This window comes from Hibiscus syriacus, unplaced genomic scaffold (genome assembly GCF_006381635.1).
Source record: "Hibiscus syriacus cultivar Baekdansim isolate YM2019G1 unplaced genomic scaffold, ASM638163v2 tig00112249_pilon, whole genome shotgun sequence".
Classification (NCBI taxonomy): Eukaryota; Viridiplantae; Streptophyta; class Magnoliopsida; order Malvales; family Malvaceae; genus Hibiscus; species Hibiscus syriacus.
The window spans coordinates 2,535,072-2,549,601 of record NW_024063281.1 but is presented as its reverse complement, the minus strand read 5'-3'; the positions used below and the strand labels follow the sequence as shown (position 1 = coordinate 2,549,601).

At 30.5% G+C, this 14,530-nt stretch overlaps 2 protein-coding genes and 1 long non-coding RNA gene across 3 annotated transcripts; 2 read left to right on the top strand and 1 right to left on the bottom strand.

Moving 5' to 3' along the window:
• The first annotated feature begins 353 nt into the window (after nt 1–353).
• Nucleotides 354–1,211, top strand: LOC120176515 (RING-H2 finger protein ATL66-like). The gene has a single exon (XM_039182937.1). The coding sequence runs from the start codon at nt 493–495 to the stop codon at nt 967–969; it is 477 nt and encodes a 158-aa protein (XP_039038868.1). The 5' UTR covers nt 354–492; the 3' UTR covers nt 970–1,211.
• Nucleotides 1,212–7,400: 6,189 nt separating this feature from the next.
• Nucleotides 7,401–7,793, top strand: LOC120176516. Its single transcript, XR_005521335.1, has 2 exons — nt 7,401–7,496; nt 7,592–7,793. It is a non-coding gene; the product is annotated as an uncharacterized LOC120176516 (long non-coding RNA).
• A 1,332-nt stretch (nt 7,794–9,125) lies between these two features.
• LOC120176514 (transcription factor bHLH51-like) lies at nt 9,126–10,588 on the bottom strand. Its single transcript, XM_039182936.1, has 2 exons — nt 10,273–10,588; nt 9,126–9,677 (listed from the first exon to the last, which is right to left on the bottom strand). Exons 1-2 carry the CDS (start codon nt 10,534–10,536, stop codon nt 9,219–9,221), a joined length of 723 nt encoding a protein of 240 aa, XP_039038867.1. The 5' UTR covers nt 10,537–10,588; the 3' UTR covers nt 9,126–9,218.
• Nucleotides 10,589–14,530: the final 3,942 nt, after the last annotated feature.

The window sequence follows — 14,530 nt, the reverse complement described above, 5'->3', positions numbered from 1 at the left end:
CCAAATTTGTTAAAATTATTCGGAAGTAGGATATTACAAAGTGAACCAGGAATTCCAACAGAATAATTTTACAGAATCATTATATTATTTATATTTTTAATTTTTTAAATTAAAAAGATTAATATGCTTAAACTCATTTTAATTTGTTACAATTTTCAACACTCCCAACCCAACTCAATAATGATATTCAAACCCATAATCTCTAAAAAAAATTAATAATTTTTTAACCATTAAAATAAATGAATTCGTGCACTTAGTCTTGCCGTTTAAAGTTTTAGAAATTGGTATCGTTTTATGAAGTAAAAGTGTCCACTTTAATGGGAAGCTCATTTAATTTTACTCTTTGGAGTCAACCGTAAAACCTGCACCCGCAACTATAAAAGCAACACTTGGGGACAAAGATCCTCCTCCCCCAACTGTCCCATTTCAACTACCGGACATGCTTCTGCTTCCTCCGCCATAAAAAAAAACGCCCTTCCTCCTCCTCCTTCAATGGCTTCTTCACAACACTCCCGCCCTTTCCACTGGCACCTCGCCGAGGTCGAAGACCGTCACTTCCAAATCCATGGCCGAACCCTCTTCTTCATCATCGTCCTCGCCCTCATCACCCTCATCTTCGCCCTCATCTTCGTTTACGCCCGATGGTTCTGCAGATTCAGCCGTCACGCGCCTTCCCCTACTTCCCACGCGCTTCCCGACTCCCAGCCGAGGGGACTCGACGCCGCTGTCATCAACGCTTTACCGGTGACTATGTTCTCGGTCGAGGAGGCGACTCAGAGTGAGTGCTGTATCTGCCTCGGTGTGTTCGAAGACGGCGAGAAAGTTAAGGTTTTGCCGCCGTGTAAGCATTCGTATCATCCCGAGTGTGTTGATCGGTGGTTAAGCACCGAGTCCAGTTGCCCACTTTGTAGAGCTTCTCTCCTAGTTGAACTTGAACCAGAGCAGCTTCAAGTTATTGTAACTCCGTGAACGACGACAACGACAACGACGAAGACAAAAGGATTAAATGAATATTTTTTTGTCTGAATTATATTTGTAAATGACGATGATCCTTGTTGTAAAGCATCCATTCACACTAATTTCTGTGTGTTTTTTTAGATTGCCAAGTGCTTGATGAATTTGCTCAACCAATGATTTGTTTTTCTTTTTGTAATGAAAACGAATATGTTTATCTGTTGAGTGGAGAAATCAAATTCAAGCTTCTTTACTTTTCTTTCAATTTTGAGTGCAAATTTTTCTTTTGTTGATGTTGTTTCGATAAGGTGTCAAAAGTTTATGTTCTGGGTTATTCCATGTTTCAATCAATAAAGGAAGCCATTATACGATAGAGAATAAACCCTTTTAGATAAGAGGCACTCAACTATTTTTGCACGAAATAAACGACACGGAATAAAGAAATTATTGTTATTTTTTAAAGTTCGGGTTCGAGCACCTAAAATATTAGGGTTACGGACGTTTAATATCAAATGATTGAAAGTTATCTTTAAATAAATATAACTTTTTACTTACCTAGAATAATAAAAAATTACTTAAATAATCTAAATTTTTAAATTCATCAAGCGATAACATTGACTAAAAGAAATATTATTTTTTAAAAGTATGATATAAACCCCTTTTACATCTTAGTATAACATTTCTCAACCAAAAAAAAATTAACTTTCTTTTATGTTACGTGATATTTAAATTAAGGCTTAATACTAAAATAAGTGCCCAAAATATATTTAAATTCTTGAATAGGTGTATATACTATTTTTTTCGATCTATCCAGGTGTCTAACGTTACAAACGTTACCCATTTAGGTATCCTGGTAGTCAACAACGTTAATTTTTTCGGTTAAGTGACACGTGTCACAATCTGGTATTTTGAATTTTTTAAAATATTATTATATTTATAAAAACCCTAATTTCTCTTAAATTATAAAAAGCCTTCAAATACCTAAAATCCTCAAATCCTACCCTTAACCTTTCGTTGCCCTCATTTCCGGCTATGACCACTATTGCCAACGTAATCTCTGCCATCCTCCTAGTCATATGCCGTCGTAATTGTCGTCAACTGATTGTCGAGATCGCGTGAGATCTTGATTTTCATCTAGTGTTCTTGGGGTATAAAAAGTTAGTTTGCCATCAATTGGTCACGATTTCATGGGGGGTTTTGGTTGCCGGGAGAGATGAGGTCGGGTGGACCTTCGTCGACAGTAAAGGACAACGATCAACGTGGGTTAGGGGTTGAAATAAAGGTTTTCAAAGTTTTTGGGATTATTTCAAAATGTTTATGTTTTTCTTTAAAAATATATATAACTGTAATTTTTTTAGATTTAACAGCTCTCAATATCCTTTCGATCCATCTCCAATCGAATGCTTATACCTACCTGTATAGCCCTCTAACTTCCCTTTAAGCTATAACCTTACATCTTAGTATAACATTTCTCACCAAAAATTGATGTCATTTTTGATAGGCTAAGATATATTGTAAATCAAAGTTAGGGAATGAACTAAGATATACAGGAAGTTGACTTATCAACTACAATGGATAACTCATCACCAATTGTCCACAAATGTTCCCTATCATATCCAAATTCTTAAAGATCTATATCTAATGCATTCACACTAACAACTTATAGGCTTTATTCACCATCTAATGTTTGAATTATATATATTTTATTTTTACATTAATATCTAATTCTTTTTATTAATATTTTGATATTCAAATCATTATTTACGTATTATTATTTTCTCTTAAAAATTTATTAACATCCTACTGCCTCGTACATATTCCATTTTAAAATAATAGTGACACAAGTTATTTTTTAATTGACAACTTTTCTGGTAAATAAACTCCAAAAAAAAATTACATTTCATTTTTATAATATATATTGTGGGAAGGGCTATGACTCCCAAATTTTTTAGGTTTAACTGTATTTTAGGTCCTTAAGGGTTTTGAAATTATATAAATTAAGTATCATCCCTTATAGATTTTTATATTTAATTACTTTCTAGGTCCCTATTAGTTTTGAGACTAGGTAAATTAAGCTTTGGCTCCCATTTTCGGTTTAAATACTTCTTAAGTCCCTATCAATTTTGGTATTTGGCAAAATAAGGAATATTCTTATTGTTTTTGTTTAGATACAATTTAGATCCTATCAATTTCATACTTCAACTAATTAAATACTAACCTCCAATGTTTAAATTATTATTATTTATATTTGACTTTCTAATCTATATCATGATTTCATTCCTGCATGTCATATTATAAATTATTGAATAAATTATTTATATATCAAACATAGACCTAAGAAACAAGGGTAAATTATAAATTTTCATCATTGAACTTTGCTTTCTCTCGTATTTTGCTCACTAAACTTTAAAAGTTTTCAATTCCTCATTGAACTTAATACATTAGGTTTTTCTGGTCACTGAACTCTACTCTCTCATATTTTGGTCATTGTCATTATATAGTTAATGGTAGGCCTGTAAATGAACTGAACATTCAACGAACCGTTCATGAACCGTGCGGCGGGAAGTTCGTTTATGTGCGTTTATTTATTAAATGAGCGAACATGAACAAGATTTTGCGTTCGTTTAATTAAATGAACGAACATGAACAAAGGGCTCGTTCGTTCATTTACGTTCGTGAACGTTCAATTATATGTCGTTTATGTTCGTTCATTTATGTTCGAACAGAGGGCAAGTTGAATATGTTACGAAGATTATTGAAGTTGTTTGGATTTCAAGAATATTGTTTTGTTGAACAAATTAACTTTAAGACTTTATTATGTTCATATAGTTTATTTATGATTTATGTATGTTTTTGTCGTATTCGAACAAATTAACTCTAAAGTTGCAGGTTATATTAATGAATGTTAAGTTGTTATTCTTGTTGTTTACTTTTTTTTACATTCGTTTGTTGTGTTCGAATAAGTTTTTGTGTGTGTTTGTGTTGTTTGTTTTTGTTCGTTTATGTTCGTTCGTTCGTGTTCGTTTATTTATTAAATGAACGAACATGAATGATCTATATTCCTTAATGAATGAACATGAACAAAAAAAATCGTTTATGTTCGTGTTCGTTTATTTATTAAATGAACGAACATGAACATACCTCTGTTCGTGTACGTTCGGTTCGTTTACATGCCTAGTTAACGGTGTTAAAAAGGATGTTGTTTTAAAAAAAATAAAATTTTCATAAAAAAATGACGTCATTTTGCATTTATATAACAATCCATTTTAACGACGTTAGCTATTTAACGGCTGAGTAACAAAAAAAAACAATGTATAAAGTTTAGTGAGAAAATTGAAAAGACATAAAATACAATAAGTGAAATAGGAGAAATGCTAAAGTTAAATTATCAAATTTGTAATGTACCCAAGAAATAGACATAAATAGAAAAAGTTGATGGAATGTCCATTTTTTTGTTGCCCTTCAATTCGAAAGCTTTGTCTTGACTAATATGGACCAATCCGGATCGCACGCCTGATTTTGGTGGGTGAGTCATCCAACGGAGATTTTCTACATACACAAGGACTCGAATCTGAGACATTACTTAAACAATATAAACTATTTATCACTTCAATCAAAGTAATTAAAAAAAAAGTTGATGGAATGTCCATTAATGACACTAATATAAGACATAAGAAAGAAGCAATATCATTGTTGGGTAGTTCAAACATCTAGTGAACCGATGTATGTCTTATCACATTATTAATTCATGTACTAGTTACAATTCAACAAAGAGAGGAAAGACCACCTTTTTCTTTTCTCTTCCCTTCCTCATCAAAGAGAGGAAAGACCACCTTTAAGTGGGAGCATGGTGGAGTTTTGATTTACCAAAATAATAAATATATTATTAATAATCAGTGTCTGATGAGATGAGATGAGATGAGATGAGAAATTAAATATTTTAAATAAGATTAGAAGTTCGAATTTTGATATTATGACGAGTTAAAAAGATTAGTCTCATGATAGATTTTTACAGTATTCGATCTAGATTAACTATTCATTTTATGTGATTAATTTATGTTATCAAATGTAATTAAAATTTTAATAATTAATATGGATAAAATAAAAATGGTATGAAAGTGACTATAATTCTTAAAGAAAGAGTAGCACTTTAATGCATATAAAAAAATAAATAAATAGTAATTTAACACTTAACCATTAAGACCTTCAAAAGAGAAAAACACTTAGCTATTAAGAAAACCTTTTTAATTCACGTGGGAGGTCTTTCGAATTCAAGAAAAGGAGATGGTAATGGATGTGCCTAGATTACCCATTACAAATTGTCCCCTGTTCATACGCAAGCAACTCGTGATAATTTTTTTTTATTAAGATAAGGTGATTACAATGTATTATTTGTTTTAAATACTCTTAACCATTTGATAATGAATGTTTAATCACACTGTTACAGTCGTTGGTACTTGAACCTATGACTTTTAAGAATTTAATTTAAAAATAACTAAATCAATAAAATATGTAGACATTATAAATTAAACTTGCCGTATTTTACTTTTAATCTACTAATCTTTATTTTAATGTCAAATTTATTGTTATTGATTTTGTTCTAAATACTCTTAACCATTTGATAATGTATTTTACTTTTAATCTACTAATCTTTATTTTAATGTCAAATTTATTGTTATTGATTTTATTCTAAATACTATCAACCATTTGATAATGAATGCTCAATCACCCTATTGCAGTTGTTGGTGCTCGAATCCGTGACTTCTAAAAACAACAACGATTCCTTTAATCATTGAAGTAAATTGATTCATGCTGGTTTTATGTTTTATAAAAAAATATAAAGTTATAAAATTTTTAAGAGTTAATTGCATAATATGTCCCTAAATTATAACTCTCATTTTAAATTGGTCTTTAAACTTTTAAATATTTCAATTTCATCCCTAAAACCATGACTCTCATTCTAAGTTAGTCCTTAAACTTTTGAACATTCTAATCTCATCCCTAAACTATGACCCTCTTTCTAAATTAATCCCCAAACTTTTGAATATTCTAATTTCATCACTAATTTCATCCAAATAAATAATTAGTTTCAGTCATAGTTTAACCTAATTGTTGTTTTTATTAAACATATAATAATATAACTTGACCTAATGGTTTTATTAACAATGGTTGTGATTAATATACACATATAGTTTAGGATGAAATTAGCATGTGCAAAAAGTTTGAGGACCAATTTAGAATGATTGTAATAGTTTGGGGATTAAATTGAAATATTCAAGTTTAAGGACTAATTTACAATGATAATTATAATTTAGGAATGAAACTAAAACACTTAAAAAATTAGGAACCAATTTAAAATGAAGGTCATACTTCATGTGATGCAATTAACTCAATTTTCAAAGTATTATCTTTTAAAACATGTTTGATTTTTTTATTTACCTTTAGTCTTTTAATGTTTTGCCTAATTCTTTTCATGTTTACTTATTTTCATATGTATCAAAAGAATTTAAACAACGATTTAAATAATAAAAAGAATTTTATTTTTTTAAGTAATTTGAATTCAAGTAATTTTTAATAAAAACAAGTGCGTTTACTTATATTTAAAGATATACAAACTAATAAAAAGAATTATTTCTTTCTTTTTTTAACCTAATTTTCTTTCAATATTTTTGTGCCGTCTTCTTCTTTATCTTTGATTTTTTTTTTAGTCGACGGTGGCACCAATTTTATTATTAGTTACCGATCGTCAGTGACTATTAGTTATCTTTTTTTATGTCTTTTATTTTTAGCTTGAGTGTTTTTAATTTTGAATAAGATTCTCTGTATTTGTGACATGATTTTTCTCTGCTATTGTGGCACGATCCTCATCGTTGTTAGTACGTTTTTCGCATACCTCTGTGGTTGTTTTGGTTATCGCACAAAAACCATCGTGACATTTATATTATGATTGGTTAGTCAGTGATCACGTATAGTCAGATCCCCTCTTTTGGTAAAAGTTCATTTGTCGATGTAATCAGATTGTGTAGCAAAGCAACCTGCCATATTATTTGATTCACTCTCCACTCCTTTATCACTTCGTCAAGCATCTCATTTGACAGAGACAAGGAGTTTTAATAAAGGTTATTGAGTTTTGATGTTGGTCGCCATTCTCATCGGAAGGTTTAAGTTTTCTTCGTATCTTTAGTTTTAATTTTTTTCTGTATGAGTATTTTGATGATTATTATCTCCAAATTTCTCTCTATATTTTGATACGTTATAATTTTAATTCGTTCCATTAATAATAAAATCCAAATGCCATTGTTGAAAGAAACTAATAAAAAAACTGGTCTTAAATTTGCTTGACCTAATATATAATATAAATTAGTGGCCCAATTGTTAAGGTATTGCTTGACAGGCTTTAGGGCTTTACACCTATCTCTAATATATACATAAAACCTCGAAGCCGATTCTTTTCCTTCATCAATCTCGCCGCAGTCTCTTTCGAAGAACAACAATCCAGAAAAGGAAGCCGATTTCAAATCGTTTTGACCGTGAGAGCTAAGGTAAAAGAAAATCGCCATTCATCTGGGTTCTTTTTTTGACATTTTCGTTGTTCTTTATATCGAGAAATGGTTTATTCATTTTGGGTCATTGGCAGTGGAAGAAGAAGCGTATGAGAAGGTTGAAGAGGAAGATAATAAAGATGAGGCAACGATCTGAGTAGCCCTTTTGATTTCTTTCTTCACAGCTACTTGTTTTTGATGGATTAATGTCGGTTTTTCGTTTTCATGGCTTAGATTTTGTGTTTTTGTTGAACCATTTTCATTTTCTTGATAAATGTTGAAGAGCTTTTGCTTGAAGATCTGGGTTTTTTATGACCTTTTTGCTTTGAGAGTTGCAATTGCATTGGTAAAATGTGGGAAATCTTTACACTGACAATTATGGTGATGGATTTGATTGATTCTGGCTAGTTCAGCATGTTTTAAGTGAAATGGGTAATTTACATTTGGGACTACGAACATTTAGTCAAAATTTTCAGGAAGGTCCTTGGGTATGGTAACTTTTATATTCTAGTCCTTTTGATGGTATGAACCTATTTGGTTATGCCATTAAAATGATCAAAAAAATTGAAATCGAGTATAGTCAGTTTTATTTAAGTACTGAAATGGAGAATTGACATAATTTAAGTATCGATTTATGAATTAAGTCGAACAAGTTCATGTATGGGGTAAATTACATATTTCATTATTTAGTTTTCGTACTCTTATTTTGATCATTAAAATTTTAAAAGTTGTTTACGCAAATTAGCATTTTATTGATATAATATTTGTGTTATTTATGCCATTTTTTTCTTTTTGATTTTATCTTTTTTAATTCAAAGATGATAGTTTTACAATTTCATCTATGTGGTATTGTAATTATCATTATATAATTAAAACATCTCATTTTCCCTTATTACTCTAATGAGGTAACTTTTATTTATCATTTTAAAACTCATAAAATTCAACCCTATATCTATAATTTATGAAACCCTAAATCACTTTGATACAAATTCAACCCTATATCTATAATTTATGACACCCTAAATCACTTTGATATAACTTTGGATCAACATAAAATTAAGATATATAACTCACTTTTTTCTTCTCCATTTTATGACTATTAGAATTTAAAAGTTGATTTATCATGAGAAATTTAAAATGGATAAATTACAATAGATACCATCGAGTTTTAGGTGTTGTATTGTTTATACCATTCAACTTTAAAATTTGCCAATTATAGCACTAAATTTTGACTTTCGTTTCAATTGTAGCATTGAACCGTTAAAAATCGGATCAAAACGATGTTTTGGTGAGGTGTATACGTCAGCAGCCATTAGCCACGTCGGTAGCCGTCATCCATGTCATCGTGATGTTAACGATTCAACGGTTCAATGGTATAATTGAAACGAAAATCAAAGTTCGGTATTATAATTGACAAAATTGAAAGGTCAATGATATAAACAATACAATGCCTAAAGTTTGATGATATCTGATGTAATTTACCCTTAAAAATCATGACTTTTTCAAAAAAAGAATAAGAAACTTTTAGGATTATTTTATAATTTTTTAGAAGAAAAATATCCAATCATTATACGTTTAAATATTTAATGACGGGTGATTAAAACATGAATTAATAAAAAAATTAATAAATAAGTTAATTTTTTTAAATTTTAATGATTAAAATAAGAGTGAGAAGTACATTAATGAGTGATAACATTTGTAGTTTACTCATATATAATTTGTTCATTGAGGAAAGTGGGAAGGCAGGAACAAGCGTTGTCTCTTGCTTCTTATCCGCCAGTTGGATTTGGATGCATCCGATGATAAAGCATTAATCCTGTTTACGACCACATTCAACGACTGTTTCAGTGTGCTCATCGAATCCTCAACACCCTCTTTATCACTCTTGTTATCGCGAACGATCAATTCGTTTTTGATCCTTCCACCGATACTCGTAATCTCGACGTCGACGATGCTTAACCTCAGCTCTTTGAGCACTCGGATAAGCTCCGCAAACACTTCCGGCCGGTCATCGCAACACACCGAAGCCCTGATGAACATCTTGTCTTCCGAAACATTGCAATCGATCGTCACTTCATCGGACTCGGTGGGTATAGTGAAGGCTTTGCTGATTTCTGTTGCCTTCATCTTTAGATCCTTGACTTGCTCTATTGCATTTCCTAACAATGCTGCCTTGTCCATCTGAACAAAAAAAGAGGTCAAATTTCAGCTTTGGTCCCTCTACCATGCTCAATTTTGAGATTTAGTCATATTTTAATTTATCATAATTTAACTTGTCTACTTTTATAATTTCATTAGTTAGTTCAAGTAGTTAACAATTTAAGTATTCTAATTAAAGTAATGACCCCTTGAAAGAGTATATTTAAAAAAAATAGTGGACTATTGACTAACTATTGATATTATAAAAAATAAAAAAAAAATAAAAAACGTCATATTAAAATAGAGTATATCACAAAATTGAGTATAGTATAGGGACCAAAATCACAATTTGACCAACAACAAAGAATTGAACTAAATACTGGTTTTCAACATTATGAAAGTTAACTATTTTAACTAATTACTGATATTAACATTATGAAATACATAACGATTTGAACTAATTAGTGACGTTATACAAGTAGTTAGTAGATAGACCAAATTATGTCAAATCATGGTGACTGAATTATAGAAGTTAGCATGGTAGAGGTACCAAAGCTATAATTTAACCAACACAGAATTGATCTAAATACCAGTTTCCAACATTGTAAAAAAGGCTAAATTTTTCTGCAAACCATACCTTGTTAGACTTGGGGATCAGTTTCCTCAAACCCGTAAGCTGTGCGTTAATCCGATCCCTCCGCTGCTTCTCGGCTTCGCTATGGCTCTTGGAAATGGTCGTGGCTTTATCGGTCGTCGTCAGCGGAGGGAAACCGTGGCACTGGACCGAGCTCGAAGCCGTGAAATGAGGCTCGATTGGCCATGGCTCCATGAAAGAAGAAGATCCATTGCTTGTTGCACCACTGAAACCAGGCCAAGGTAAGCTCTGGTCACAGTCGTCCATTTTTGATAATGAACCAACAAAGTCTAAAGTGAGCCTTGGTCTTTATTGGGCAATATCTATGATTGAGGCACTGTTGATTGAGCTAATAGTGGCTGTGGTGTTCATATTACTCGCTGTCATTTCATCAAGGATTTTAATTTTTAGGGTAAAGTACACCGGATGTCACTAAACTATATAAATTCGATCTTTTTGATCAGCGACTTTCAAATGCTGTACAATGATTCTTAAATTTCCTAAATGGTTACAAAAGGGTCCCTGCGACAATAATTTTTGACAAGTTTAAAGACCATTATGTAATAATTCAACAAAGTTCAAAGATTATTCAGTAATCAAAGATTTAAATTGCGGCTACAGTAGCGTTTTCGATTGTGTTACATTTATCGCGATTATGACAATAATGGACACTATTGCGATCATTATAGGTATTGCGATTATAAAATAATGGTTTCAGACGACACTTTTATCGTTATATAACAACCACTATTTTGATAGTAGATTGCTAATTAAATCCCTCTTTGTAATAGCCCGAAAAAGTTTAATGATCACTTTATAATCGTTTAAGAAGCTTTAGGATTATATTATACTATGGGTAAAATACATCATTTCTCACTGAACTTTACTTCTCTCCTATTTTACTCAAAGTACTTTTAATTTTTCCAATTTACTCATTGAACTTCCAAATTGCTCTTGTTTTGGACACTCTATATTTATTTTATTTTGGTATGATGTGGTATTTTTATTATTTTTAATATAAAAATAATTTCAAATAAATAATAAAAAATGACACATCATACCAAAATAATAATAAATAATTCAAAGTGACCAAAACATGAGTAATTCAAAAGTTCAGTGAGTAAATTAGAAAAAATAGAAGTATAGTGAGTAAAATAAGAGAGAGTAAAGTTTAGTGAGAAATGGTGTATTTTACCCTTATAATATTTGAAAGATTGTTACCTGGAAAGGTTATTTTTACATAGCTCAGCGGACTCTATCATACTTTATCCTTTTTTGTTTTAACTTTTTATAGGTTCATTGAAGTAATTGAAGTACGAATGACAGACGGTACTAATACAAAACATTGAGACTGACTGATCAAATTGTTTAATTTTAAAAATAAGAAGGTCTAGAAAAGAGTTAAATCCAACAGTTGAGAGCATGTCAAAATTCAATTTTGATCAGAATTTAAGTTGATAAGGACTTAAAATGTAATTTGACAGAATATATAGGGCCCCTTGGCAAAAGCATTAACTGCAATGCAAATAGAAAATGGACAACAAAGAGAATTATGCGGATATAAATTGGAGGAAATCTATTGTTGAGAGCTCCGATTCAATTTATATTGGTCTAATTATCAGTATCATCTGTTTACTTTAACAAAACTAACAAGTTAGTCTTTTGTTTTACTTTAATTCTTCATATTTTTTTATTTTTTTTAATAGCGCGAGATGATTACAATGTAATATTTGCTTATAGTTTTCTTAAACTATTGACATGCACACACATAGTTGCTTAAATCCGGGATCTCTAAGAAAAATGATAACCCCTTTTACTGCTGAGACTGCTTAACGAGTTTCATCCCTTTTACGTAACAAAATTAATAAAAATCACGATTCAAGAATCGGTTCAAAATTTGAGTCATAGTTCGAGAACATACGATGAAATTAGCCCATTATAATTGTGAGGATGAGTGTGTGTATGATGGGAGTTGTGTGTAGGGGTATAAATGAACCGAGCTTGAACGAACAAGGCTATGTTCGTGTTTATTTATTTATTTTTAAAGGTGTTCGTGTTTGGTTCGTTTTTGTTTAAATTTTCAATATCGTGTTCATGTTCGTTTATTTATTTTTAAAGGTGTTCGTGTTCGTTTATTTATTCATTTAATGTTCACTAACATGTTCGTTTATTAAATGAACATAATTTTTTTGTTCATGTTCGTTTATTTAACTTAACAAACGAACATAAACGAACGTTATATAAACGGTTCACATACAATTCACCGAACATTTTGTTCATCATGTACGGCATGCTTATCTATGAACTATTTTACCTTTTTCTCTTCTTTTTCTTCGTAAGAAAGAAAAGATGACATTGAACCCTACAATAAAGTGAAATGCTCCACTTGGATAATATCTGTGTTTAAGCCATCATTTGTGACTCTTAAATTTTACATTATTTAAATCTATATTCGTAAATTTATTTTTAAAAATTTTAGAAAATTTCTCCCAAATATAATTAAAATGTCTTAAGATAAGATCGGATCGAATCGGAAAATTCTAAACTATCTCGGAAGAGAGTTTATATCCAAGAAGGCAAGGTTTTGGTGGCTTTTTTGTTTGTCCTCTCTCATTTTATTCTCTCTTCTTTTAATCATGGTCTCGTGGAGGAGCCCTCACAAAAGCACAAAAGTGGGCTTAAATTAGCTTCACCAACTAGCCAAGAGGGTAGGGTCCTCATATTGCAACTCATTAGATTTGATGTGAAATGTCATACATTGGGATTGCGTGTGCCGATGATCCTCATCTACCGTTGCACCTCGACTCTATTTGTGTAATTATAAGACGGTATTGTTCAATTCATTTGAGATTGAACGTTTATATTCGTGATTTTTTTAGTGTTCGAAATTAAAACTTCAAGGAATAACAACAATTTTATTACGATTGAGGTGAGTTGGTGTGTGCTAACCTATTTGTGTTTGAACGTCGGCAATGGCACAATGGAAATGTGTGAAATGTAGGTTCATGTTCCGCATGGACTTGGAGGTTTCCATCCATCTTTTTAATGCATAAAAACTGTCTAAAAAACTCCAAAAGCACTAGTACCATCACATGAAGAGATGAATCGAATAAACGTTAAAAGGGTATTTTTTTTAATTTTTTAATTTTACACTAAACAAATATTAATATAGTTTTTTAAAAGTTTATATCTTTGATATAAAAATATTATGTTCGTTTATGATAAAATATTGAATGAATCCAAACAATTTTTTGTTCACTTGAAGTTAAAAACTTTGCAACACGAAATCAAAATGAGATACAATCTTCAATGATGTTTTTAGTAGGGTATTCGATAACATATAATGAGGTTGCCCATATGCCCTATAATGAATAGGAAGGAATATGCGTAAGATGGAGTTAGATCTTTGTATTATTCGAATCCGACCCGAGTTTTATATCATTAATTCATTATTTGATCTAATTTGAGTTTAGAAAGGCATTAACGACTCAAAACTCGATTCGACCCAACATGATATATATATATATATATATATATATGGATTAGGATAAAATTACATAACATAAAACTAAAAAGTTTTACATCAATTTAGGATCGTTAAATGAGGTGTTAATCTCAGCATTTGATTTTCTCTCATTCAATGATTCTAGAAGGGTGTAAAAGTTTTAGTTTTACACTAGCTGTAAGTAGATATTAACCCTATATATGTATAGTGTAAATTTTTTTTAGTTTTATACCTTTTTAGGATTGTTGGATGAAGAAAATCAAGGGCTAAGATTAATAATAGGAAATGAGAAAATATTCACTGAAAAAAAATAAGGAGTTAATCTCATCCAACGATCTTAAAATGTTGTAAAATTAAAAGTTTTACATAAATAGATCCTAATCGCATATATGTGTGTATGTATAATTCTTATTTTTATTTGATAAAATAATGATCTAATTAAAAATATATAGAGAGAGATATTATTGCCAATATCTCTAAATATAAAAGATAATTACGATGAGATCTATTAATTGATCAAGTATTAAGGATGTTCATATTATCTCACCTTGTGTGAATTTGAACCCGACATTTATACGGAGAATGCAACACCTCTTTGCGTAATAAAAAATCTACAACCAATAAAACAACTATTATTTCTTGATTTATTGTTAGGGTAAATTACATTTTTGATTACTCAACTTTACTCGTGTTTATGCTTTGGCCTTTATTCATCTGTGTAAGTGTGCATGTATATTGATTCTTTTATGGATGAAT